Below are 24,057 nucleotides of genomic sequence, written 5' to 3' on the forward strand. Positions count from 1 at the left end.
ATGCTGCTGCCATGGATGGGGGGCAGCACCCCAGGGCAGGATCCGACCAGTGATTTCTTCACCCTAGTGTGCACCAGGGGTGAGCAGGGCAGGATTTCTGCCTACTGTGTGCATGGGGAGCCCAAGTGTGCATGGGGAGGGGGTGTCCATGGTGCGTGTGCACCCCCAGACCTTCAGGGCACCCCAAGCAGGACACAATCCCGGGGCGAGGGGCGTGCAGGCGTGACCCCCAGCCCTTTGGGCTACCCCTTTGGGCTACCCTTCTGCAGCTCACCCCCTACCTCCACCCCCACCCACCCCACGGGGGGATGACAGCGGGGGGCCGAGCCGTGGGTACCCGGCGCAGGGTGCGCAGCGCCCGGGGACGAGCCGGCTCCGGCTGCGGGCACCCCTTGGGGCTCCGTCCCTTGCCGTGCCGTGCTTTGCCGAGCCGAGCCGTGCTGTGCCGAGCCGAGCCGTGCCGTAGAAGCGGGCGGGGATGCTGCCGGTGCCCCCGCCCGCCCCCCGCCCCCGCGGCAGCCTCGCCAGACGCAGCGCGGCTCGGAGCGCGCACGGAGCCTCCCGTAGCCACCGACACCGCCTCCCGGGTAGCCCCGGGCAGCCCCCACCATGGCCCGGAACCGTAGGGAAAGGAGCAGCTGGGGTAGGAGGCACGGCACGGCACGGCACGGCACCGGAGGGGAAGGGAAAAAAGGGGAGGGGGCGGCCGAACAATGCCCGGGGCTGCGGGATGGGGTGGGACGGGGCGCGCCCGGGGGGGGCTGCGGGAGGGAGGGGAGGGGGAGGCCGGTCCGAGGGGTGTGGGGGAGGATTGGGGACGGGGAAAGAGGCAGGGAAGGAGGCAGGGAGGGAGGCTGAGAGGCTGCCGAGGCCTGTCCCCGGCCGCCACCGCCCTCGGCCTGCGCGGGGGGGGGCTGCTATTAGTGCTGCTGCTGCTGCTGCTGCTGCTGTCACTGCTTCTGTTACTGCTGTTACTGCTGTCACTGCTGCTGTTACTGCTGCTGCTGCTCCTCCTGGCCGCCCCCGCTGCCCCCCTTCAGCCCCAGCCTCGCTGGCACGATGGGGACGCGAGCGGGGGTCCCGCACGCCCAGCCCTCTGGTCCCACACGGGGCTTTGCCTCCTCCTTGAGGCTCTGCAGGAGCATCGGGGCCGTTTTCAGAGCGCCCCTTCCCACCCGCAGAGGGAGGAGGAAGCCTTGCTTCCCTCAAGGCCTCCCTTCTCCTCCAACCCGCCATCCTACAGGCAGATCTGGGGGAAAAATAGTGCCCACCAGCCATGCAGAGCCAAAGCTGGGCCCACAGGTGGGCTGTGCAGGGCGCCCGGGGGGCTCCGAGCCCCTCTCCCCCTGCCCGCATCCTTCTTTGTTCGCCCTTCGCTGCTGCACCGCTGTACCGGCTTCTGCTGATGCATCGTGGGCTTTGTGGGAAAAGCAGCTTTAATATGGCAATTTGCCGTCATTTAGGGTGTGATTTGTCATCCCCCGAGTTGTGCGCCCTGCAAACCCAGCCCTCGGCGCTCGGGGTGCCCTGTCTCCTCAGGCGGAGCAGGTGAGCCGAGCCGTGATGTTTAGACACACAAATTACATTCTAATTTGGACAGATGACTGGAGCGTTTCCCACGGTAATGATTCGCAGTTCAGGGACGTGTTGGCAGAGGCGTTCAGATAACGGAGCCTGCGGTGGCCTCTTCGCAGGAGAGCGGGGGAACATCAGCAGCGTCCATTTGATAAGGGCCGTCTGGGGCCGTGACACTCCGAGGAGGCTGCCAGGCCTTGGATAAGCAGCAGAGGAAACTTCTCGTGAATATTTTGATGCTCTCAGCCTTGTCTCACAGAACTGTCAGTCCCGTTCTCGTTGAGCACTGGGCGCACGTACACGCGCTCGAGCTTCCCCTCTCATCTTGGTAGCGTGAGGAGAAAATGCAAGCGATGGCAAAGCGGGTTTCGAGGGAGAAAAACCTCATCCAGGAAGGTACAGCCTTGGCCTAGCGGAACAATTAAGCACGTATCTTGGTGTGAGTGTGCTGCTAAGGCGATCTGCTGCTGATTCGCTAAACTCTTGCTTAGCTTCTTGGTAAGCTTCGCAAGAACCTGGAACCACCTGCGAATCTAAGCAGGTTTGCCTTCCATCCATGGAGCCAAATTGTACCCACAGAGGTTTAGGTATTCCTAGAATGATTCCCAGCACTTTGCCAGGCCGGTTGATGTTATTACAGGTAATAAATTAGACAGCAAAAGCCCCCTTTTGCTTTGTAATCCAGCAAAAGCCCCCTTTAACCAAGCGTGCATTTGTAGGACAGCACCTCGGTGCCCTGAAGGATGTGTTTGTGCCCGCTGGGTGCTGACATCAGCCCAAGGGGGAATTCAGGGCTCCATTTCTCAGCCTGCCTGCTGAAGGAGGAGTCTGAGCCTTTCACCATCCGGGCCCTCCAGCTACATCCTCAGTGTGCTCTAAAAATGTGCTTATGGGTCATTAAAAATACTACGCTATTTTGAAACGGATCAAACTCCGTCCTAGTTCCTTTCCAGTTAGCCAGGCCTGAAAGGAGATGACTGCTTAGTGCAATCTTTTGCCTTTGTCTCATAAAAACAATTTGCTTTTTTAAAGATCACCGAGTAAATTAGGGTGAGCGATTGCATAGCGCCCAGAAGAAATTGCCTCCAGTCAGCTATCAAAGCTAGGTTGCTGCCACATGTATACCTCCCCGCGAGCTCACACAGGGCATGTAATGCATCAAGTGTAGGGTTTAGCCCGGGGCAGGAGGTCAGTGTAAGGCTGTGCAGCATTTAGGGCTCCGTTACTGAGCGTGCTAAGCGGTGCCGAGACCTCACAACCGCTGCTGGTTGTGGGATGAGCAGCCGAGGGAGCTGGATATGAAACAAAAACACCTAGAACTGTGCATCAGAGGAAGGGATCCTGGTTTTACAGCTTGATGAAGGCGCATAGTAGCTTCCCCTGATGTTTTTTTTTATTTTTCTGAAATTCTTGGTGCTTTGCAGTTGCAGGTGCTCGGTAGTTAGAGATCTCTGCTCCCCGTCACTCCTTTACACAGCTCAGACGAGGACAAACTGCTTGAAATCTCTCATTTCCCATCACGGCCCATGCTGTAATCAGAATGACCCACTCGTCAAGAATTCAGTTTCAAAACCGTAAAAGGGAGTACAGAGGTAATACTTGTTGGTCAGGGTTTTCAAGCCGGACTAGAGGTTAGTGAGAGCTCTTAAAGAAGCCCGATGGTCGGGAAGTGCTGATCAACTATTTTGGGGGAAGGGACTCTTCCAAAACAGGCCAGACAGATCATTGGTGCCACACTTTCCTCATGCACACTTTCTTCATGGGTTCAGCTGGAAAGAGAAGGACGATTTTGGTGTTGGTTGGTGTGAAGGAACAGTGCTAACAGCCCTTCTGGTTGTCATTTTGTTCCCGACCTTTTCTGGCGGAACCTCAGATTCCCCTTCCAGGCGTTTCTTTGTCACTCTGAGCGCTGGGAACCTCCTGAGAAGCGAAAGCTGAGGTTTTTCAGGCAGGTGAGCCTTTGCATAAAATAAAAATAGACATGAGAAGATTCACAACAAAATTGCTAGCTTGTAAATGAGAAGGGAAAATGAAGTGCTGGGACTTGTGAGAAGAGACGAGGACATTGCAGGCTGGAGATCCAGCACGTGGTGGTTGGTCCTCATGCCCTTTTGAGGCCGTAGCATTATATAATAAATCAGAAGAGCGGGATCTGATTCATTCAAAGATTAGGAGGAGCAAGGGCAGCCTGTTTTTCCCCTTTTGGGGAAGAAGCAGGATCCCTTGGGCCTGGTTTGCCGTGGTCATGCTCCATGCTGTGCCCGTGCATCAAGAAGCTTGGTCAACGTCAGGGCAGGCAGCCTGTGGGGCTGTGTCTTGCTGTATTTTCTCTGCTAAACATAGAGGTGAGGAGCACACACAAACATTGCTTAGGGCCTAGGTGATGTTCCTAGGCACCAGGCCTTGTAGTAACTCCTCTGCTCTGTCCTGCCTGCGAGGCGCGGGGTGTCCAGTGGATCACCTCCAAAGCCACCTCGCTCTGGAGCCACCCCAGCTCCTTGGGTCCTGGAGAAATGCTCATGTTTGTGATCAGGTGAAGGACAGTTAAGTGTTAGGGTGATGAAGGAACTGAACACAAACCTCCCAAATGAGGTGGAGGCTCACCGACCTCTGCCAAGCCAGTAAAATGTGTTTAAAGCCCTCTATATACTTTTACATTCCTTCAGAGCGTAGTGGCCTTTCATGCCGTATCCTGGGATCTTGTGGCACATTGACCAAACTTTGTTTTCAGGCAACAACAAAAGGGTAAAACTGATTTAAAGGCAGAAATGAGTAAATGAAATACTGGTGGTGGAGGGAGGCTGCTTGCTGACAAAGTGGATTAAGGACCATGCAAGGAATGCATAATGGGTGCAAAGCAAGACTTTTGGGGACGTATTTGTGCAAGGTGTGTTTCAGTCATCGTGTCACATGCGTGTCTGGCTAGACTTAAACGTGGGTGAGCGAACAGTCCCGGAATTTCTGTCTGAGGAATAAATGATGGCCTTTCTGTAGTTTCTCTTATGATAATATTTTGACAAACAGAGATGGGATAAGGTTCCCTCTGAGGGTTGCCCACCTGGGCTTTGAATCAGCCAGTCCTGGCACGTAGACTGGCATGAGCATAACCACGGGGCTGTCTGACATGACCTCAAACTTCCTGAACGACCTCTAGAAGGGAATCTGTTTGATCTGCTTTCTTCCCAAGGTAGTTGGTGTGCCTGTCTCTGAAGCATGCTAATTACAGGCTCAGCCTTGGGAATTCCGCCCGGATAGGTATTGCTGTTGTTTCAGGGCTGGCTAAGGCACTGAAATTTAATGAGAGAGGTAACAGGCATTGGTTTCACTTCGTATTTTGGCATTTGAGCTGCCCCTGTTGTAACAGACCGTTTGGTGGCCAGTAATCACCCCAAACCCTTGCTTCTCCCAGCAGCCTTCCATGCAGGGAGTTCCTAAACCACCGGCGTTATCAGCACGCTCACTCAGCTCCTCGTTCCGGCTGCCAGAGCAAAAAGAAGCTGAGCTGCTCGTGCTGTAGTCGAGGCTGCTGTGCTGCCAGCTGGATGACTCAGGGCTGGTGGCAAGGAGGTGCACTCGGCATCTTGCCTCCTGCGAGCACCCTGGGCGCAGAGAAGCTCGCTGGGGGCATGGCAGGGTGCTGATGGCCCCAAGCAGGGGCAGTAACACTGCTGTGCTTCGGAGGGGAGAGCCTGGGATCTCAAAGCAAGCCCCGGGCTGCTACCAAGTGTGGCTTTTTACCCGCCGTGGGCTATTGACCAGGGAAGGAGCTTATTTTTTGCATCGCCTGGGTGGTGGTGCTCACCAAGAGCCTGCCTTACACCTGAGTTCAAGACAGAGCAGTGACTGTGTCTGTGCACGGAGCTCGGAGCAGCAAGCCTGCAGAGCACTGATGGATGGAAGGGAGGGCTCTGCCCAGCTGGGCAGCCCCGCTTTGTCCTCTCCAAGACACCATCTCCCAGGGGCAGCGCTGTCTAGACACCTTATGGCAGCCCCACGCCTGGGGAATTTGCTCACTCATAGCTGCCCAGGCAGTCTCAGCACCTCGGGATGCAGCTGTGTCCTTCTGCACTCAGTAGGGAGTGTTATTCTTCCCCTACCCTGCCGCTGTGCAGGATCAATACAGGTTATTGCTCTACGACATCCAGTATGTGCTTTGTGTCAGTTTACTTCTCATTTTTCCTTATTAGCATGGTAAGATAGAGAGTTCTGCACCAGCCTTGGAGGGAAGGAGAGGGTCTCTGATGTGCTCAAAGCGGCGCTGCCTTTTCCATGTTCCTCCGAGCTTTGCCCATGATCTTTGTCTACTTGGCAGCCCGTGGAGTTAGTTCAGCATCAGCGGAGCGAGCAGAACCTGTGGCATGGCAGTGCTGAATGGGATAAGTGCAAGGGATACCGTAGCTTGGAGAGAGATGTCTTTCTCTGCCGGAGCTGTTTGCACAGGACAGATAAGCCTCCTGGCAGCAGGAGCCCTCTGTGCAAAGGGATCCTGCCTGGCCGCGGTCTGCTCGGTGCTGGGCTCGTGGTGATGTTGGTGGCACTGCGATATGTTTGTAAGGCAAACGGCTGGGGTGGAAACGGCTTCAGAAGGGATCCGCACAGCTATCGCTGCTGATCGAATTAATCCCAAGAGGGCTGCTGATAAGCGACCTAACCCAGCCAGTACAGGGAAGTTTCATTCCAGAGGAAGAACAACAAGTTAAAACATTAAGCCTCTATTTTATCTCCTTGGTAGTTTAGTGTTTTTTTTTTTTTCATGCAGTGAAGAAACTGGGTTCAAAGACCCTCAGAATACCTGCCCCACTTTATGTCTGTGTATTTCAGCAGGGGAATCAGGACCCAGGCTGCAGCCCTGGCATCTCACAGGGTGTGCATACGTAGGTAAGGTTCCTGGGCGCCACGAAAGCACAAGAGCAGGGCTGGCAAGCTGGCTTTTCTCGAGGTCTCTTAGGCAGCCTGTGTTTGCACAGATGATGCCCTGGGTCATGGGTTAGTCCCTGGAATGAAATGTATTTATTGCGCAAACTCGTTTAGCAAAAAAGATGACTTTATTAGCGGGCCTCTGGAAAGGAGTCAGCATTTCTGTGACCTGTTTGTCCATAACTAAGGAAGAACAGGCTTAAGTACTCACCAAAGTATGCTGCGTGATCAGTGACATGTAATTTATCTAATCTGTTCTTCTATGGGAGCTTAAATACATTAAATCAGCTGTCCGACCTTACATGGGCAAAATGTGAAATATGCTGGTGTAGTTTATTAAACTTTATTTAATTTTAACCAAAAAAAAATCCTACAGCAATTGAAAAGTGCTTTATTTTTTCCTCACAAAGTGAGCAGCCCTGTGTTACGGGGCTGCCTGCAGGAGCAGGGCCATTTTCTTGCTGCTGTCTGACAACACAATAAGCACGAATGCAAATTCCAGTCTCCTCCACCTTTCCACTTTAAATCACCATATGGAAAAGAGACGCGGATTCCACCCCGCTTTCGAGTCATGGAAACGAGCTGTTATGAAATGGGAAAAAGGAACTGTATCCTGGCAATTTCTGAATGAGCAGCTTGAGAATTGACGTAATTGCAAGGCGCCGAGAGAGAGCCGACAGAAAGGAGGAGTCGAGTTGGAAAACGAGTAAAAAAAAAAAAATAAAAGAGCGTGTTTAGGAAAGCTTAGGCCTCCTTCCTTTCCTTTTTGGCCAGATGATGTTTTGCCATTGCCAGGTACGACTTCCTTCAAAGCAGATAACTAATTTATGCCGGAAAGAACAATTAAAATAATTGATTTCCAGTAATGTGCCGCCAGCTTGTAAAAAAATCTCTGGCTGTCCAGTACAGCAGATAATCTAATAACCAGGATGCGGAAGTTTCATCACATGGAAATAAATATGAAAGATAGAGTTTTGTTTGCAGACGGCCTCCATGAAAGAAACAGAGCTAATAGGGCTGAAATCAGCTCAGAGACCTGTTTAATATAGTGCCTTTTCTCCTGATGTCTCTAATGAACTGGAAAATCAGCATATCCTGTTCATAACACTCTGTATTTTGCCCCCGTGTTGTGCAAACAGCCAGCTCAGGTGGCAGAGGCAGCGATGTCCTCCAGCAGACCACGGCCGCTTTGGGCGGCTGCCTCTGTCCAGAGACACTCTCCCAAAAGCTGTCAATACCTGGTGAAGAAAAACAAGGCGTTCCTCACAGGTTCTGGGGTTTTGAATGGACAACACAACGTCTTTGAGCTGCTTACTGTTGGTGATGGCAGTGGGGACGACCACCTGCTAGATCCCTTTTCGACCCCATTCTGCCTGCGAGGAGCTGCTGCAGCACCGCAGAAATGCACGAGTGCTCTGCTCCTGATATCCCCGAGTGCTCTCATTCTCATGTGAGACTGGTGGGAAGTGGTAAAAACTCTTCAGTGGAGATTTCCATTAGCCCCTGGAACAGAGCACTGGTCTCTGCTCTTTCTGGCAGTTGAACTGGAGGGAGAGGACCACCCGGGAGACCTCATCCAGCAGCAGCAGGGGGAAGTTTGGCACAAAGCTTCCCTTCTAGCAGGACAGGAGGGATGAGCGAGGCTCTCCCCAGGCTCTCAACATGCTCAGATGTACAGCAAGGTCCGAGCTGGGGATGTCCTCACCACCTTGCCTCTGCATGAGGCCCTGGGCAGCAGTTTTGTGCCCATCTGGGTGCTGACTGTGTGGCCCCGAGGTGGGTTTGGGGCGGTGGTACAGCTCTGCCACCTGCACGCCGATGGCTTTGCCTCCGCTGATGGCTACAGTCAGAAATGTTTAGATTTAATTCCATTTGCGGATTTTTTCCTGCCTCCGCCATGAGTCACATCCTACAAGGATCTCTCCGCTGTCCTTTTTATGCAGCTGTAAAAATGAAAAAAGAAACTGGACTCGGTTAGCGCAACGGGGTGTTGGGAAACACCACGGGAGAGAGGTATTTCCGATCGGAGGCTTTATATGGCATCTGCAGCATGGCAGTCCTTAAAATGAGCACGCAAACCTGTGGCCCTTTGGCACCTGTCTGTGCTTATGTGCTGGGGAGATCTTAATGGTGTGTGGTGTGCGCAGCAAGAGGACCGAGTGCGCTCAGGGGCTTCATTTTTCAGGTGGCTTGGTGATGTCTGGGCATTGGGAATAGGAAGGTCTTTTTCCTGTGGCCACCCAGCAGTGGCATGGGCCAGGGGATGGTGTTCGGAGGGAGTTTGGTGCTGCTGGAGGCTGGTGGAGAATCTAGCTTTTCAGAGCATTCGGGACTTTTGTTTTGCTAAGGAAAGTCCAGGCATCGGGAAGAAAAGATCTTTGTCTTTCAACTGTGAGCAAAGAAAGCTCGCAGTATATGTCTGAGAACCACCAGATATCCCCTAGCAACAAGGCTTAATGATCCTGATATTTCAGGATCATAGGAAATCAGAACCGCGTACAAAAGCACCGTTGTTATCTAAAAGAAGAAGTTGCTGCTGGAGGCTCCTTTATAAAGAGGCCCGGAATGGGCAAACCCCATTCCTTGTGGTATTTATAGTTCGTTTTTTAGCGTGTGCACGCATCGGCCCTGTGCTTTGAAACAGCTGGGACTGGCTGAAAACTGGGCCCCTGAGGTCAGGGTCTGAAACAGAGACTTCAGGCTCCCGTGCTTAGAAACTTGCAGCCTGAGCCAGCGACCCGGGGACTTTTTGTAGAAACGAGGGGAAACTTTCCACCGCGTGCTCCCTTCCCCGCTGGCGAGGAGATTTTTACGTGGCCGTAGGTGAGCTGAGCAGCGTGATTAATCACCTTGGGCTTTCCTTTCCTGTGCTGGGAAGTCGGGAGACAATGAAAGGAAAATTCCAGGAGCTGGCCTGCGCCTGCTGAACCGCCGGGCGGCTGACGGTGAATAAGGCCCACACCGGGGAGCTGCCATCAGCAGCCCCCTCGTCGTAGGGAACCAAACGGGGTGGCAGGGACTGTGTGCAGGTGGCAGTGACTTGGTGCTGGACACCCACATTTGCTGTCCAAAGACAGGGAAGTGGTCATTTGAGCAGGTTACAGGAGCAGCAGGTTGTGGTGAGAGCGGCAGTGCGGCCTGCAGATGGAGCAGGCCCCTGAGCTGCGCTGTTGCTACAGAAACAGCAGCCGCATAGGATGCATCCAGGCAGTCCTTGGTGGATCCGTGAGGTGTTTGTGTGCCTCAGCTCGAGTGCTGCATCCATGGCTGAGGAGCCTCCGGGATGGGCCTGGTGGGCAGCGTGTGGAGGAGAGCACTGAGAGATGCTCAGGCAGCGGTGGTGTGACCCGGCTCGGCACCATGCAGACTGCCCCCTTGTTGTTATGAGGGAGAGAATTGGGGAAAAAAAGGCAAAACTCGTGGGTTAAGATAAAGACAGTTTAATAAGACAGAAAAGGAAGAGGTTATAATAATAATAGTAATAACAGAACACACAAATCAAGTGATTCACAACACCACAGCCTACCACCCACCAACCGGTGCACTGCCAGACCCTAAGCAGTGGCAGCCCCCTAAGCCAAGTCCCCAGGTTTTATGGTTCCACATGATACCACAGTCCTGGGACGTCCCTGTCCTGGTTCTGTCCCCTCCCAGCTCCCTGTGCACCCCCAGCTCCTCGCTGGCAGGGCAGCATGAGAAGCCACAAGTCGCCGACCTAGTGTAAGCGCTGCTCTGCAACAGCTAAACCATCGGTGTGCTACAAATGTTATTATCCTAAATCCCAAACACAGCACCACACCAGACACTGGGAGGAAAATTAACTCTATCCCGGTTGAAACGAGGACAACAGTGTAGTCAGCAAGCAATGATCATCAGGGGCTTGGAGTTCTCCTGTCTAGCACAGAGAAGGCTAAGGACATGGAGAGGCTAGGACAGTCTGTGTGTATGTAAGATGTTGCAGGTAAGAAGAGAATAATCTGTTCTTCATGTCAGCTCTTGTAGGACAAAAGCTGACGGGAACATTTGTCCAGGAGGATCCCAGCAAACTCCCTGGCTGCTGGGAGGGCTGGGCATGCTGACAGATTGCCCCAAAGCAGCTGGGTGGCTCCACCAGGATGTCTGGGGAATGTTGGACAGACATCTGCTCCGAGTTATGCTGTTTTGGGGTGATATTTGAGCTAACTGACCTGTTAGGGCCCTGTCCAGCCCTGCTCTCTGTGATTCTGTGCTTTGCAGAAGGAACCAAACTGCTCTTGTTTCGCTGTTTGTGTAGGTAGTTTTGCAGAGAAGACTTACGAATGGAGCTCGGAGGAGGAGGAGTCTGTGAGGAAGGCAGGACCGGTGCAAGTCCTCATCGTCAAAGATGACCATTCCTTTGAACTGGACGAAGCCGCGCTGAACCGCATCCTCCTCTCAGAGGCTGTCAGAGATAAAGAGGTCGTGGCTGTGTCTGTTGCCGGAGCTTTTAGGAAAGGAAAGTCGTTCCTGATGGACTTCATGCTGCGGTACATGTACAACAAGGTATGGCTGCAGCTGCAGGGGGCTCTTCCTGCAGGTACAGTGCTGCTCCCATGTGCTGCTCAGGGATGAGCTGGGCAGGACACTGGCTCAGTGCTCAAGAGATGCTCAAGCCTCTCTTTAACATGAGGCCTCACAAAATAAAATAGAGCAGATGCTTCCACAACCCCATACATTAGTGGGTCTCCAGTGGGACTCTGCCTTTCGTGGCCTTGGAGCAGAGATGCTCACATTTACTGCCCTGTGGGAAACCACTCTTGGAGGGGATGCCTCTCTCCAGCGCTGGGGTGGAGGCAACACAGAGGAAAAGTGTAAAACCAAAGTGGCATGAGAACTTCAGCGCTTCTTTTGTTCCCACCTGCAGGAAGCAGTGGACTGGGTTGGAGATTACAACGAGCCTCTGACTGGTTTTTCCTGGAGGGGAGGGTCTGAGCGGGAGACGACTGGCATTCAGATATGGAGTGAGGTTTTCCTGGTGGACAAGCCTGATGGTAAAAAGGTATTTGCTTTTCTGCCGCATGTTTTTTTTTAATTCTCTGTTGCTGGTCAGCTCATCTCGCTGCTTCAGCTTTTGTAAGACTCCCCTGCCTTGCCATGAGTGTCTCAAATGCTTGTGCAAGTTTAGAGAATGTCTTGATACCATATCCCTGATTTAGCATAATTTAATGCACTGAGCAATATGATATCTTGGTGCCCCCCTGTGTCCCTGATACACTGTCTGGGTGTTTCTCCAACTCTGGACTCCTCAGAGTTTCTTTCTTTTCCTTTGTCCTCCACCAACTGTGAGTCTGAGGCATGGGCAGTGAGATTCCCCACACGATAACACGGCTGGCATTCACCCACCCACCCTGTTGGCATCTGAGAGTGTTTTCACTGAGTGTTTTCCAAGCTGACCTGGAGCTTTCTGCCTGTCAGGTTGCAGTGCTGCTGATGGACACGCAGGGGACCTTTGACAGCCAGTCCACCCTGCGGGATTCAGCCACCGTGTTTGCCCTTAGCACAATGATCAGCTCGATACAGGTAAGAATGGGATTGTCTCCAGGAAGCAGTTCCTTAAAGGTGGTGGCTAAAAACCAGCAGCTTGGCACCAGCCTAATGCTGCTGGACAAACCTCTGGGCTTCCCCTCCTGTCTTCTGCTCTTTGCTCCCGGAGAGCAGCATTAACAGGATGGAAGCTGGGTCTTGATACAGAGTTCAACACATAAATGGAGGAGGAGAAGCATCATTTGGACCTGACAGGCTACCTGGCTGGGGCACGACAGCCCTTGCTGCCCTCATGCTGGCATGTTTTGCTGTGCCTGTTTGTCTGTCTGTGTCTGCCCAGCAGTACAGCTGTGCTTGGGGCCTGTCTTGTACCCACACCAGGAGCCACCTGGGCCTTTGGCTGTGTCCCCGTGGTCATGTCATGAGCTTCAACCACACCAACCCATGCACTGGCCTAAGGGACAGGCCATTCTGAGTGGTCTGAAGTTTCTGTTTTCTCATGCAGGTTTATAACTTGTCCCAGAACGTGCAGGAGGATGATCTGCAGCACCTACAGGTAAGTCCCGTTGTCCTGCTGCTCCGTGTCACCGGGGTGTCTGCATTATGCTCCACACATGCAAGCTGCATTGTGCTGGAAAGGCATGTTTGGAGCCACAGAAGGGTCTCTGAGTTTCCCAGCTTTCACTTCAGCTCATGAGCATGGAGGAACATTCGCTCAGGACTGAAACCTATATTGCCTGTGCTCTCGTAGCACACCTGCTTGGGGCCTGGGCTGTTTGGCAGGGCAGTCAATGGGACACTTGCCAGGAGCAGAGTCAGGCCCTGCAGGGGAGCAGCAGGGGTCCTGTATTTAAAATGGAGGCTCTGTTACTTGTGTGACATATTTGCAGCGTGCCTTGAGTGGTGGCAGTAAAAGCGCTCCTTTGACTACGTGAGTGGGAAGCTGAAGGTAGAAGTTGCACTGTTCACACCACAGGATAGGACTTTTTGATTGAGAAACCCAAATAAATTGGGTACTGGTTTATAAACTTGGGTATTGACATCTGGTACAGGCTCAATACAGGTGACCCATAAGGATAATTACAACCCTGCTTGTTGGAGACAAGCAGCTAAGGTTGCTTTTTTTTCCCTTTTTTGTTTTTCTGTGGCACTCTTGTCCTGCCTATCTCCTGGTATTACCTCTACTTACACTTTTCTCTTTTGTTTGGGTGACTGTTTGACTGGTTAGTTAGTTTGTTTTTTTTTTGCTAGCTTAAGGAAAGAAAAGCAGGAGTCTGCCTGGAAAAATCAGAAGAGTTCTGCACTGTTTCAGCCAGTAAATATTGCTTAACAATAATACCTTCTAGATGTTGAACTTATCCAGTGCAAATCTGATCTTTCAGTTTGAATTTTAAGCCATTATTGCTTAATGTGTTGACCCATTTTTAGGCATCTGTGAAATACATTATTGGTGCCTTCGCTTAGGAATTACAGCCCAGAGAGACTGGAGAGCCTTCAAATCTTGCTGGTAGGCTGATCTTACAGTCTGCACAGTGGGGGTTTGCAGGGAAAGTACTTATTTCTGAATTCATTTCCGCTTCTTCCTGGAGTGTTTAAAGAGAGCTGGGCTCCAGCAGTCCCCTCTGGCACGTGAAGTTTCTGGTTGGTATGAAAGCAACAGCAAGCAGCTGATTTGAGCCATTTTTTCACAGATTTGGCAGCCAGAAACTCTAGGCGAGATCTTTCACATAAGGGCTTAGCATGGCCATTGTCCCTAACAGCTCTATCTGCCTCTAAATGGGAACCAAAACCACACAGCCAGCCAGTCTCGGTTCCAGCTCTGCAAATGCTGTTTTTTTACCCCAAATCAACAACTGTGCCTTGCTGCTTGTGCCTGTGTGGCCACAGCTGTATGCCCTGCACGTATGCTGGGGAGCTAAAAGTCCTGTTGTTCTTTGCCTCTCTCTCCAGCTTTTCACTGAGTACGGACGGCTGGCCATGGAGGAAACGTTCCTGAAACCTTTCCAGGTGAGTAGAGGGTCCTGGCCACGTTTCCAGGTGAGTAGAGGGTCCTGGCCACCACGCGTCCTGCTGCTGGAGGTGGCTTGGCCCTGAGCTGGGTGGCTTTGCCACGAGGTGTCACTGCAGTTTGCAGGACAGGGAGGAGAAAGGGAGGCCTGGAGTCTGGCTCTGCTGAAGCGAAGGAAGGGCTTTGTGTTTCCTTGCCCCCAGGAGGTTTCTGAATACATCCAATATCCCTCTTTCTTTCCACTCCCAACCTTTGTTGTTGGCAGCTCTGCCGAGCCCTGCAGCAGCCTCCTCGCCCAGCAGGTCTGGATGCAGCTGGAGGCTGTTATCTGTGGGAGGCTTTGTTCAGGGGGGACAAAAGGCATGGGGTGAAACGCAATGAGCTCTGTGTGGCATCAGCTGCGTCCTGGCAGAGCCCTGCTCCCAGATACAAGCCATGCTCGGCCTCGGGGAGCTGTGCATGCAGTGCTGCAATGCCCCCAGCTGAAGGAGGGAGAGAGAGGAGACTGCGCAGGCAGCCAGCCCCACAGCTCTGCCTCGTCCTGCTGGGCTTGGAAAGCCGTCAGGTTTTGTGGCAGAGCTGCGTGATGAATGCACTGCCAGGTTCCTAACGCTCTCTGCCCAGCCTTTGCTGTCAGAGGCTTGAAGCCACCTGCCCCCGGAATCCCAGCTCTTGGCAGAGAGGAGGACAGGGATTAGCTCAGAGCGCTGGCGGGTGGCAGCAGAGCTGTGGGAAGGCTCGGTTTAAGTGGGATTTTAGCTTCAAATAAGCAGCATCTGCTTCCCAACCTGTGAAAAGCTGGCATTCGGAAGAGGGAGAGTGTCAGGCAAAGGGCTTGCTCTGGATGCCAGGGCTACAAGCAGCTCAGGATGGGGGGAGGTGATGGGCTGTGGCAGCCCCTGCCATGAAGGGGGATGAAAAGAAGTGGAAGAAGGGGGTTAGGAGTCCATGGGGTGGCTGTAGCAGCTGCTGTTGAGAAGGGTGGTTCAGCAGCTCGCTATGCCTGCAGACCTGTAACAGAACAAGTCATGGTTTTGTACGGCTTTGATAAGGGCTGTACCTAGACCTGTGCCCCTGGGAAGGTGATTGAACAGGTTTGGAAGATTTGGGGATCGTGGGCAGTGGGTGTAAGCCAGGAAGCAGGGCCAGCAGGGATGGAGAGTGCTGCTGGGAGACCCCCACACATCCCGGTGTAATTGTGGGGCTACAGGGCTCTGGCAGCGGGGCTGCTTATCCCCTGCACTCTGCATAATTGCAGTGCCAAGCAGGAGGACCCCTTCTGTGGGGCATCCTGTAGAGGTTGTTTCCTTATCCAGGTGCTCTCTGGCAGTCCCAGTGGCTTGCTGTGACTTCCAGCTTCCATCCGCAGTAGGTGAGCTGGTAGCGGGCTGGGGATTTTGTGAGCTTCCCAAAATGAAATACAACAGGGAGTAAAAACACGCTATAAAAATGCAAGTAATAATTGGGAGTGGGTTACAGCTATTTTACTTCTGCTTTCCAACATAAAAAGAGAGTTGCTGGCCACACCATCAGCCTGGAAGGCGTAAGGTGTTTATAAGGTGGCCGTGGTCAGGAAGTGGGAATAAAATGAAAAGGTTAAAAAACGCGACAAATGGACAAATTGAGATTTTGGGGAGCTTTGAGTGGATATTGGATGCTAGCATGGGCCGATGACTGATAAACCTTGTTAAAGCTACCAGTAAAAGTATAGGACTTGTAGTAAGAGCTAGGAGAAAATGGTAACATGGTGCAGAAAAAGCCAGACATTAAATAAATATTTCTGTTCCTTATTTAGAAAGTACCAGAATATTGTAGCCAAATATCACAGTGAAAGCGAAATACTTCCTACTCCATCAGTAAGAAGAGGGCTGTAATGAGGCACTTTTAAATATGCTTAAGTCATTAGGGCTGGATAATAGCCTGTGATTTCACCAAAGACCGTAATTGCTGTCAAGTCACGCAGTTCTGCAGATAGCGAGTCTTGTCAAGCAATCCCAGTATCAATTTTGAAGAAGACCCCAAGTTTGGTTGATAAAGGTAACTATCACCACGGCATCCTGCCTTCTGTACGCCTTATCTCCATACAATGCTGCTCAAAAAGAAAGCGAACAACAGCCCAAGTCAGCATTGTCTGCTTTAATCCGTGTAAATGGATTAAAAACCCATTAACTGATAGATGACTGAGAACGCCGAGCTAATTTTAATGGGGAAATCATCATCCTTCAGAAGTGCTTCCTTGGGGCTCCCCCCAGGGTCTCTCTGATTCATTGCAATCTCCGTTAACGATCTGTGGAAAAATATCAAAGGGCTGGTAGTAACCCTCGCAGCTGAGATGGACGCTGGGGGAAGGATCGCTGGCGACGTGGCCAGGTGAGCATCATGGGGTTGGCCTGTCCCCATGAAGATCCTGAAAAAGGATCTTCTTGAGTGACTGCTACGGAGTGGTCAGACATCGGGGGAACAGCGAGACACCAAGTGCAGACCTTGGTCTGTCCAGGAGAGCACCAAAGGCTGAGCCCTTTGCAGTTTGCAGCCCTCAGTGGATGCTGCTGGAAAGGAAGCAGCTCTTGGCTGTGGAAAATGCACATTTCCCTTCTGCTCCCTCCTCCCGCTGCCTTGTGCCTGCGGAGAACCTCGTGCACCGCACCGGCTGCTGCCAGGTCGCCGTGCCTTGGGGAGGGGGGACGCTAGGTGGGATACGGGCAGCCTGTTGGGAACAATTTTGCTTTAGAAAAAAAAAAAAAAGAAAATAGCTCCCAGGCCAAACAGTACAGAGTGCATAATGCGTTTGTGGAAAAGTCCTAAACATGGTCATGCTTCCTGAGCTTCTTACAGTCTCAGAAGGAACAGCATGTCCTGGAAGAGCTAGCTGTGGACATTTGCTGGGGCTTGTAATGCCTTTAGGAATGGCCAGCTCACTGTTCTCTTCTTTCTTATTTTTTTTTCCTGATGTTTTATGGCAGAAAATTAAGGAGGTGAAATACTTTCCCTCCCCAGAACCTTTGTTTTAAGCATAGATGAGTTTTAGGGAAATTCCACTGAAATGCATCCCACTTACTGGCTTATTCATACACGTAGGAGAAGCCCTGGCACCTCTGGGGCTTCTGCTTTCAGGGCTTCCCTCTGCAACCCATGGATCCCTTCTGTGGGACGCAGCTTTCCTGTGTAGAGGAGGCACTGGAGGCGTGATTTTTTTCTGAAAACCATTTTCTGAAAAAGATTAGACGTTGACCGTGCTGGTATTTATTTATTCATTGAATAGAAATTCGACTGCCTCAATAAAGATTACAAAAGCCAGCAATTTCTTATTCAGCCTCGTTATCCTACATATGCTTCTCATTAAAAGTCTGTCTGGAAAGCTGCCCAGTGAAAACGGCTGAAAAAAAACGAGCCTGTGAAATTCCCATAGGATGGAACTAAATGTGGCTGGAATTAGGGAGCTCGTTGCCTTTTGTCCCGGTTAGCAAAAACCTCTTTTTTATTTTGCAGTGGAAATGACTGATGCTATTTTTCAAACTCGGGAACCAAATTGCCATCCGGCCGGGCTGCCACGAGCGATGGTGGTGGGGCAGGAGGCCCCGATCTCCTCCCAAACCCCTCCTGATAACGTGCGGTGCTTGGGTTCCCGTGGCGTGGCACTGACCTGGACGTGTTTCTGTCTCCTAGTCCCTTATATTCCTCGTGCGCGACTGGAGCTTCCCTTACGAGTTTTCCTATGGATCCGATGGCGGCGCAAAGTTTTTGGAAAAACGTCTCAAGGTTCGTTCTTTCGGAGCTGGATTTCCTCAACGCTTTCTACGTGGCCTTGCATGGCCAGGGCCGTGCGCTCGGGGGTGATGGAGAGGGAGAGGCAAACCTGGCTTGTGCCCCAGGGTCAGCACGTTGTCCTCGTCTGTGTGGACACAGAGTGTGTGGGCACAAGGGTGAGACCTTGGCCTGGCTGGGCTGTAGGGTCCTGCCCTGCTTTCTTCAGCTATGGGGCTTGGGAGATTCCTGGGACCGGGAATAACGCTTTAGGAACAGGTAAAACCAATGGGCTCCAGTGGGGTTAATCAGGAAATGCTTGGGCCACTTGGTAGTGGAGAGACCTAATTAAAGGGGAGCCGAGAAAGGCCCTAGTGGGAAATCCCAAATGTTTTTGTACGCGGGTCATGCACAGGCATGCACATTTTACCAGTGATAATGACATGCCCCAGGGCGTGTGGTCAGAGATAGGCCAGCTCCTTGGTTCACACAGCGTGTCCTACAGGGACGTCCTCACCGGCTCCTTCCCGCTGTGAGCAGCCGCAGTGCGGGGTACCCCATGCTCCTGGCACCCCGGTGTCACCTCCGTCTGCATCCGAAGGGAAGCTGACCCCAAACCGATCTCTCGCAGGTCTCAGGAAACCAGCACGAAGAACTGCAGAACGTCAGAAAGCACATCCACTCCTGCTTCACCAAGATCTCCTGCTTCCTCTTACCTCACCCCGGCCTGAAGGTCGCCACCAACCCTAACTTCGACGGAAAGCTGAAAGGTACGAGGCAAAGGCCTGCTTTAGATACCTTAGATGCCCTGACAGACAGGCCCACTGACTCCTGAAACATTCCTGAGTATTTTCCATGAAAGGGCTTCTGCAAGAGGACCTGAATCCTCTTCCCAACGACATACTCAGCTCATTCCTCCGAGCGCAGCCAGCTGCCTGCCCTTTGCCAGATGCTTTTAACCTCAGCGTGAGCTCACGTTCGCTGACAATAAGCCCTGCCAACAGATGGCTGATAGACAAATGGGGAAGGGCAGGTGAGATGTGATTTTTAGGGACGTGATGCTCAGCCTGCAATTAATTCCTGCGCCTCACCTGCAGTTGGGTGCAGACACAGCCGTGCGGGCTGGTTGCTGCACGGCAGGCTTGTGCTTGCGCAGGGTGGCAGGCTGGTTACACGTGCTCTCAGAGGAACGTTATTTCACTTTGAAAAGCTTTCCAAGGAATATTTAATCCTGACTTATCTGATCAGTGGTTTCCCTACAGGGCAGACTTAGTTCACAGGTAAGATAAACACGAAGGAAAAAAAACACAAGGTAGGATTCTCTACCCTGAAAGGAGCCGTGTGCTGTGGATTTTCACAAAATCACAGAATTGTAGGGGTTGGAAGGGACCTCAAAAGGTCATCGGGTCCAGCCCCCTGCCAAAGCAGGTTCCAAATTTTCTATTTGTGTGAATCAGCTGCTTACCAGCACCTCTGCTTACAGGCTGCTTGCAGCCTCTGAGCAATGGAGAAAGTGGCTGATAGTCACTTAAAATAAATTACCAGACAGAAAGAAGTTACTTCTTCTGGTTTTGGCTAGTGATCAGACTCGTCCTTCTGGCAAACTCCGTGCTAACTAGCAACAGTGCAGGCTCTGGTGGAAGCCAGACTGGTTTCTATTAGTTCCCCTTTAATTTCAGGTGCTAAGCAGCAATTAACAAGTGGTGTGTGCAGAACTGGCCTGGGAGTTGTCGGCATCTCGACAGCATTTTCTTGTTCCTCTAGACCTGGACTCAGCCTTTTGTGCTCTCTGAGGAGAAATCTGGGGAAACTTCCCCTCTCTCGTTACCTTCCAGATGCCCAGATGTTGGATGGCTTGCATGTCTCAGTTTAATTTAAATAGCAGAAATGGATGCGAGGCGCTCTGAAGCCATAAAAGTGGCTGTTAGGCAAGCAGCCTGCCTCCCTCCAGGTGACACAAGCCCGTGGGGCACTCGGTGACACTGCCAGCTCTGGAGGGGACACGCTGGGGGAGCAGAGGCTGTGCCCTGCACCGAGGGGTGTCCGAGGGTGCAGTATAAATGCCATCACCTGCAGGATTCATTAGTGCTGAGAGCCTAATGATTTTCAAAAGCTTTAAAATACTTTGCAAGGAGAATCTGACATCTGGGTGACCAAGAACTGGGCACAAGAAATCCTACCTGCTGGCACAGAAGAGCCAAAGCCTAAGCCCTGGCTGAAGATTTCCACTGTGGGTGCCACAGAGGCGTGCAAAGGGAAGGCACAGCACGTTTCCATGCTGTATACTCAAGATCAGGCTTTACAAAGTCTGTTTGTCTTGGCAAGGTGCTGTTCTCCGGCTGCCAGTGCTGGTGTGCATTACCCGTGTCATCAGCAAAAGCATTTTTCTTTCCCCGTGCAGTCACATTTGTGTTTGTGCAACTGTTTCTGAGACCAGGAAGCTGGTTGATGGATCTATGCAGAGCTGTATGTGCTGTTTGTGGGTTAAGTGACAACTTCACCGGGGCCGGGACCATTTCTGAGTGCTCACATCACTAAATCACAGGGTGGCTGAGCTGGTGCCCTGGCTCGAGCCTCCGGTCTTTGATGGGAGTGCACACAGAAGCACAAATCTGACCGAGGGCTGGTTCTGATGACGTTGGGTTTCTTTCCAGAAATAGACGATGAGTTCATCAAGAACTTGAAGATTTTGATTCCGTGGCTGCTTAGTCCCGAGAGCTTGGACGTGAAGGAGATCAATGGAAACCAGATCACCTGTCGGGGCCTTGTGGAGTATTTTAAGGTATTGGCTTACTCAAGAGAAACGGGGCTTATTTGTTTGCAGCACATTTGCACTTCTGATGGAAGGGGAAAGCAGCAGCAGACAAGCTAGCACTTGTCGGCTGGAGGAAACGATCTCGGTCCAGCCTAATAGTGCTGGCTCCCTTGCTGCATTGAGCAAACCCCTCATGGCTGTGTATTTGGCCATGCCATAAGCCCAAAAGGTGTCAGGGCTCTCACCTGACCACGGGGACCTGCGGACCAGGGGGAGGTAGGCTGAGGGCCGTATTCCTGTTCCCTTTGGAAAAAAAACACATTAATTTTGTTGTCATGACTACCGTGACATTTTGATGCAAGATATCAGTGAGTAATTCTCACCACCTACTCTCCAGGGCTACCTGACTCTGGTTCCTTCTCCTTCAGGGAAGGACGGAGGTAGGTACAAATTCTATGGTATAGATACTTAGAGGAACTGGTGGAGTGTGAGCATTGAGTGAGTGCCCCATGCCACCCAAGGAATCAACCTTGGGCTGTGCTACTTGCTTTTTTTTGACAGAGCAGCCCCTGCTGAAGCCATCTTGTGCCAGGAGCCCCGTCCTCTTCTGTGCTGCTTTCATCCTGTTAGTGCTGTGCCTGGAACTGGGTGGAGGTGTTTGTGTCTCTCTGGCATCCGATTGATTCCGTGTTTCTGTGCCCTGTTTTGCAGGCCTACATTAAGATCTACCAAGGGGAAGAACTGCCACACCCCAAGTCCATGCTGCAGGTAGGTGAGGGGGAGCTGCTGGGCATCCGTGCGCTGCAGCTGCCATCGATTCCCACTTAATTATCAGCATCCAGCCAGTGCAGCACGTCGAGCCCTTGTGGTTTTGTTTCAAGTGCCTTAGTTGCACAACCCCAACGTCCCTCTGGGCAGCATTCAGCAGTCACTCAAAGCCCGAGGAAGGTGTGATGTGGCCAGGCAGTTGAGGCAGCACAGCTTGTGCACCTCGGCCGGGCTGTGGTCACTCCACGCACTCAGCAGCACTCAGCCTGGCCAAAATTATTCCCCGCAGGTGAGCAGCATCGCGCTCTGGCACACGGAGGTAGCGTGGCCCCACGCAGAGCTGCCCTCAGCTCCCTGCTCCGAGTCAGACAGCTCAGCGGGAGGCTGCAGCTGGAGCTGTTTACACTCAGCTGAGCCTTTTATCTCTTCCCTTGCTGTTTCCCACAGCTGAAGCCCAGAGGTTTTGTTGCCCTGGCTCGGAGGGTAGGAATCCTTTCTTGATGCAGGTTTTTGCCCGGTGGGGGTGGGGGGGCTGAGGATACTGGATGTGTAAATACAGAAGGATTTTATTTGGCGTTGGTCAGATGCTGGGGAGAGTGCAGCTGGCTGAGTCAGGAGGGGCTGTTTAATTTTGTGTGCGTGCACCACGCATGCATCCTGGCTGAAAGCACGTGGGCCATGTGCACCCAGCTGGTGGCTGCTCTTCTCTGCAATTACACTTCTTAACCTCACCTTTCTGCAGCTAAACTTTGTGCCCTTTTTGCTCTTCGTGCAGGCCACAGCGGAAGCCAACAATTTAGCAGCAGTTGCCACTGCCAAAGACACCTACAGCAGGAGAATGGAAGAGGTAGGTGGTGCTCAGACCTCGTTCCCCAGGCTCTCCTGTCCTCCTGGAGAAACCTCCCTGCTTGGCTTTATTGTGTCGGGGCAGCAGCGCTGTGTGACCACGCAGCCCACGATGACCAAAACGTGAGGGAACGGCACAAAGCTGCACCTGGGGAGGTTCAGACTGGGCATAAGGAAAAATTGCTTTACCACGAGGCTCATCAGGCACTGGCACAGGCTTCCCAGTGAGGCAGCTGATGCCCCGGGGCTGTCAGTGCTCAAGAGGCATTTGGATAACGCCCTCATTAACGCGCTTTCACTTCTGGTTAGCCCTGAAGTGCTCAGGCAGTTGGACTTGATGGAAGGTCCCTTCCAGCTGAACTGTTCTGTTCCATTCTTTAACCCCTGCTGAGGCTGGTGCTAATTAGGGGATAAAGTCATTACAGCAGGCTTTTCACCTGTGCCCTGCCCAGTCAGCTCTGGAGAGGGATGGTTGTGATGTTTTCGGGTGAGGCTCAGCCCTCAGCCTGTCTCTGGGCACTTCAGGTGTCCCGTCTGTTCTCCAGATGGGGCTGCAGAGCTACACAAATTATCCACACGCTGCTCTGGGTGGGTGGTGGTGCTTATGCCTTAAAGCCAGAAGTGCTAAGGAAAAAAAAATAAAAAGCTGCACAGTTTGCAGCACAGCAAAATGCTGGGCTCCAGATCTGCAGGGATCGTAGCTCGATATTGCCCGAGATCCTGGCTTAGGCTGTGAGCAAATTGAACAGGGGGGGTCGTGGGACCCGGCTTCTCGGCACAGACACCCACAGCCCCACTTTAACCTGTCCCTGAGGAGCTGCAGCTCGAAGAAATAGTGCCAAGAGGAGGGCAAGGACAAACCCTGCACTGTCCTTTGGTTTTGGGGCTCTCAAAACTGGAGCTCAGGGCTAAGGGGAGCAGAGGGGATGGTTTGTGCCAAACAGGAGCCCCCAGAGCCCGGTTCCTGTGTTTTGCATGGCAGGAGACAGGAGCTGAGGGTGCTGAGGTTTGTGCAGCGATGGGGCCGTGTTTTCCACGCAGGTCTGTGGTGGGGACAAGCCCTTCCTCGCGCCCAGCGACCTGCAGAGCAAGCACCTGGAGCTGAAGGAGGAGGCGGTGAAGCTGTTCCGCGGGGTGAAGAAGATGGGCGGGGAGGAGTTCAGCCGCCGCTACCTGCAGCAGCTGGAGGCCGAGATAGACGAGCTCTACATCCAGTACATCAAGCACAACGACAGCAAGAACATCTTCCACGCTGCCCGCACCCCCGCCACGCTCTTCGTGGTCATCTTCATCACTTACGTGATCGCTGGAGTCACCGGCTTCATTGGCTTGGACATCATAGCCAGTCTGTGCAACATGATCATGGGCTTGACACTTATCACACTGTGCACCTGGGCATATATCAGATACTCTGGGGAGTACAGAGAACTGGGCGCAGTAATAGACCAAGTGGCCGCAGCCTTGTGGGACCAGGTAGGATAAAGAGCTTTTGATTTAAAACAAAAAAAAACACACAAAAAAAACACACGAAACTAAACAGTACAAATCCCCACACCGAGTGCTTAAGCGTTGGGTTTCCTGGGGCTGCTCCTCCTCTTGGAAATGGCTTTTTGCGTTGGCATTTAGGGCTGTTTTAGGTGCTCCAGCGGGGCCTGCCCGGGCAGATCCAGCTGCTTGAGCTGCTTGTGCAGGCAGGGAGGAGCTGGGCTGGCCTCGGGCAGCAGGATGATGTGCTCCGGTCCATTCCTCAGGTGGGGAGGGCAGCGGCAGGGGGAATATTTTCAGCTCAGTTTGTGGAGTTGGTGATGGAGGGGACAAGTTTTAGGGCCTGGGTACAGCCACCCCATAACACAGCAGAGATGGGCAGAGAAAGTTGGGGCTGAGAGCAGGAATCAGCAGCAAGGCTGCTCGAGTCCGACCCTCTGAACCCTGCCTGGTGTAA

At 52.5% G+C, this 24,057-nt stretch overlaps 1 protein-coding gene across 5 annotated transcripts in view; it reads left to right on the forward strand.

The window, feature by feature from the left end:
* ATL1 (atlastin GTPase 1) overlaps positions 1 to 24,057 on the forward strand; it is a 27,540-nt gene continuing 3,483 nt past the window's right edge. For 2 of the 5 annotated variants that reach the window (XM_072038063.1, XM_072038064.1), the window contains exons 1-12: positions 464 to 650; positions 10,766 to 11,013; positions 11,375 to 11,509; positions 11,926 to 12,030; positions 12,500 to 12,550; positions 13,945 to 14,001; positions 17,669 to 17,761; positions 18,378 to 18,516; positions 20,401 to 20,528; positions 21,213 to 21,269; positions 22,045 to 22,116; positions 23,157 to 23,588. In XM_072038063.1, coding sequence (XP_071894164.1) covers positions 479 to 650; positions 10,766 to 11,013; positions 11,375 to 11,509; positions 11,926 to 12,030; positions 12,500 to 12,550; positions 13,945 to 14,001; positions 17,669 to 17,761; positions 18,378 to 18,516; positions 20,401 to 20,528; positions 21,213 to 21,269; positions 22,045 to 22,116; positions 23,157 to 23,588 — 1,689 coding nt within the window. In that variant the 5' untranslated portion in view covers positions 464 to 478. Of the gene's footprint in view, positions 80 to 463; positions 651 to 10,765; positions 11,014 to 11,374; positions 11,510 to 11,925; positions 12,031 to 12,499; positions 12,551 to 13,944; positions 14,002 to 17,668; positions 17,762 to 18,377; positions 18,517 to 20,400; positions 20,529 to 21,212; positions 21,270 to 22,044; positions 22,117 to 23,156; positions 23,589 to 24,057 lie in introns of those variants that run through there. The other 3 variants (XM_038179852.2, XM_072038066.1, XM_072038065.1) reach the window with 2 other exon arrangements.

Source organism: Anas platyrhynchos, chromosome 5 (genome assembly GCF_047663525.1).
Source record: "Anas platyrhynchos isolate ZD024472 breed Pekin duck chromosome 5, IASCAAS_PekinDuck_T2T, whole genome shotgun sequence".
NCBI classification, from domain to species: Eukaryota; Metazoa; Chordata; class Aves; order Anseriformes; family Anatidae; genus Anas; species Anas platyrhynchos.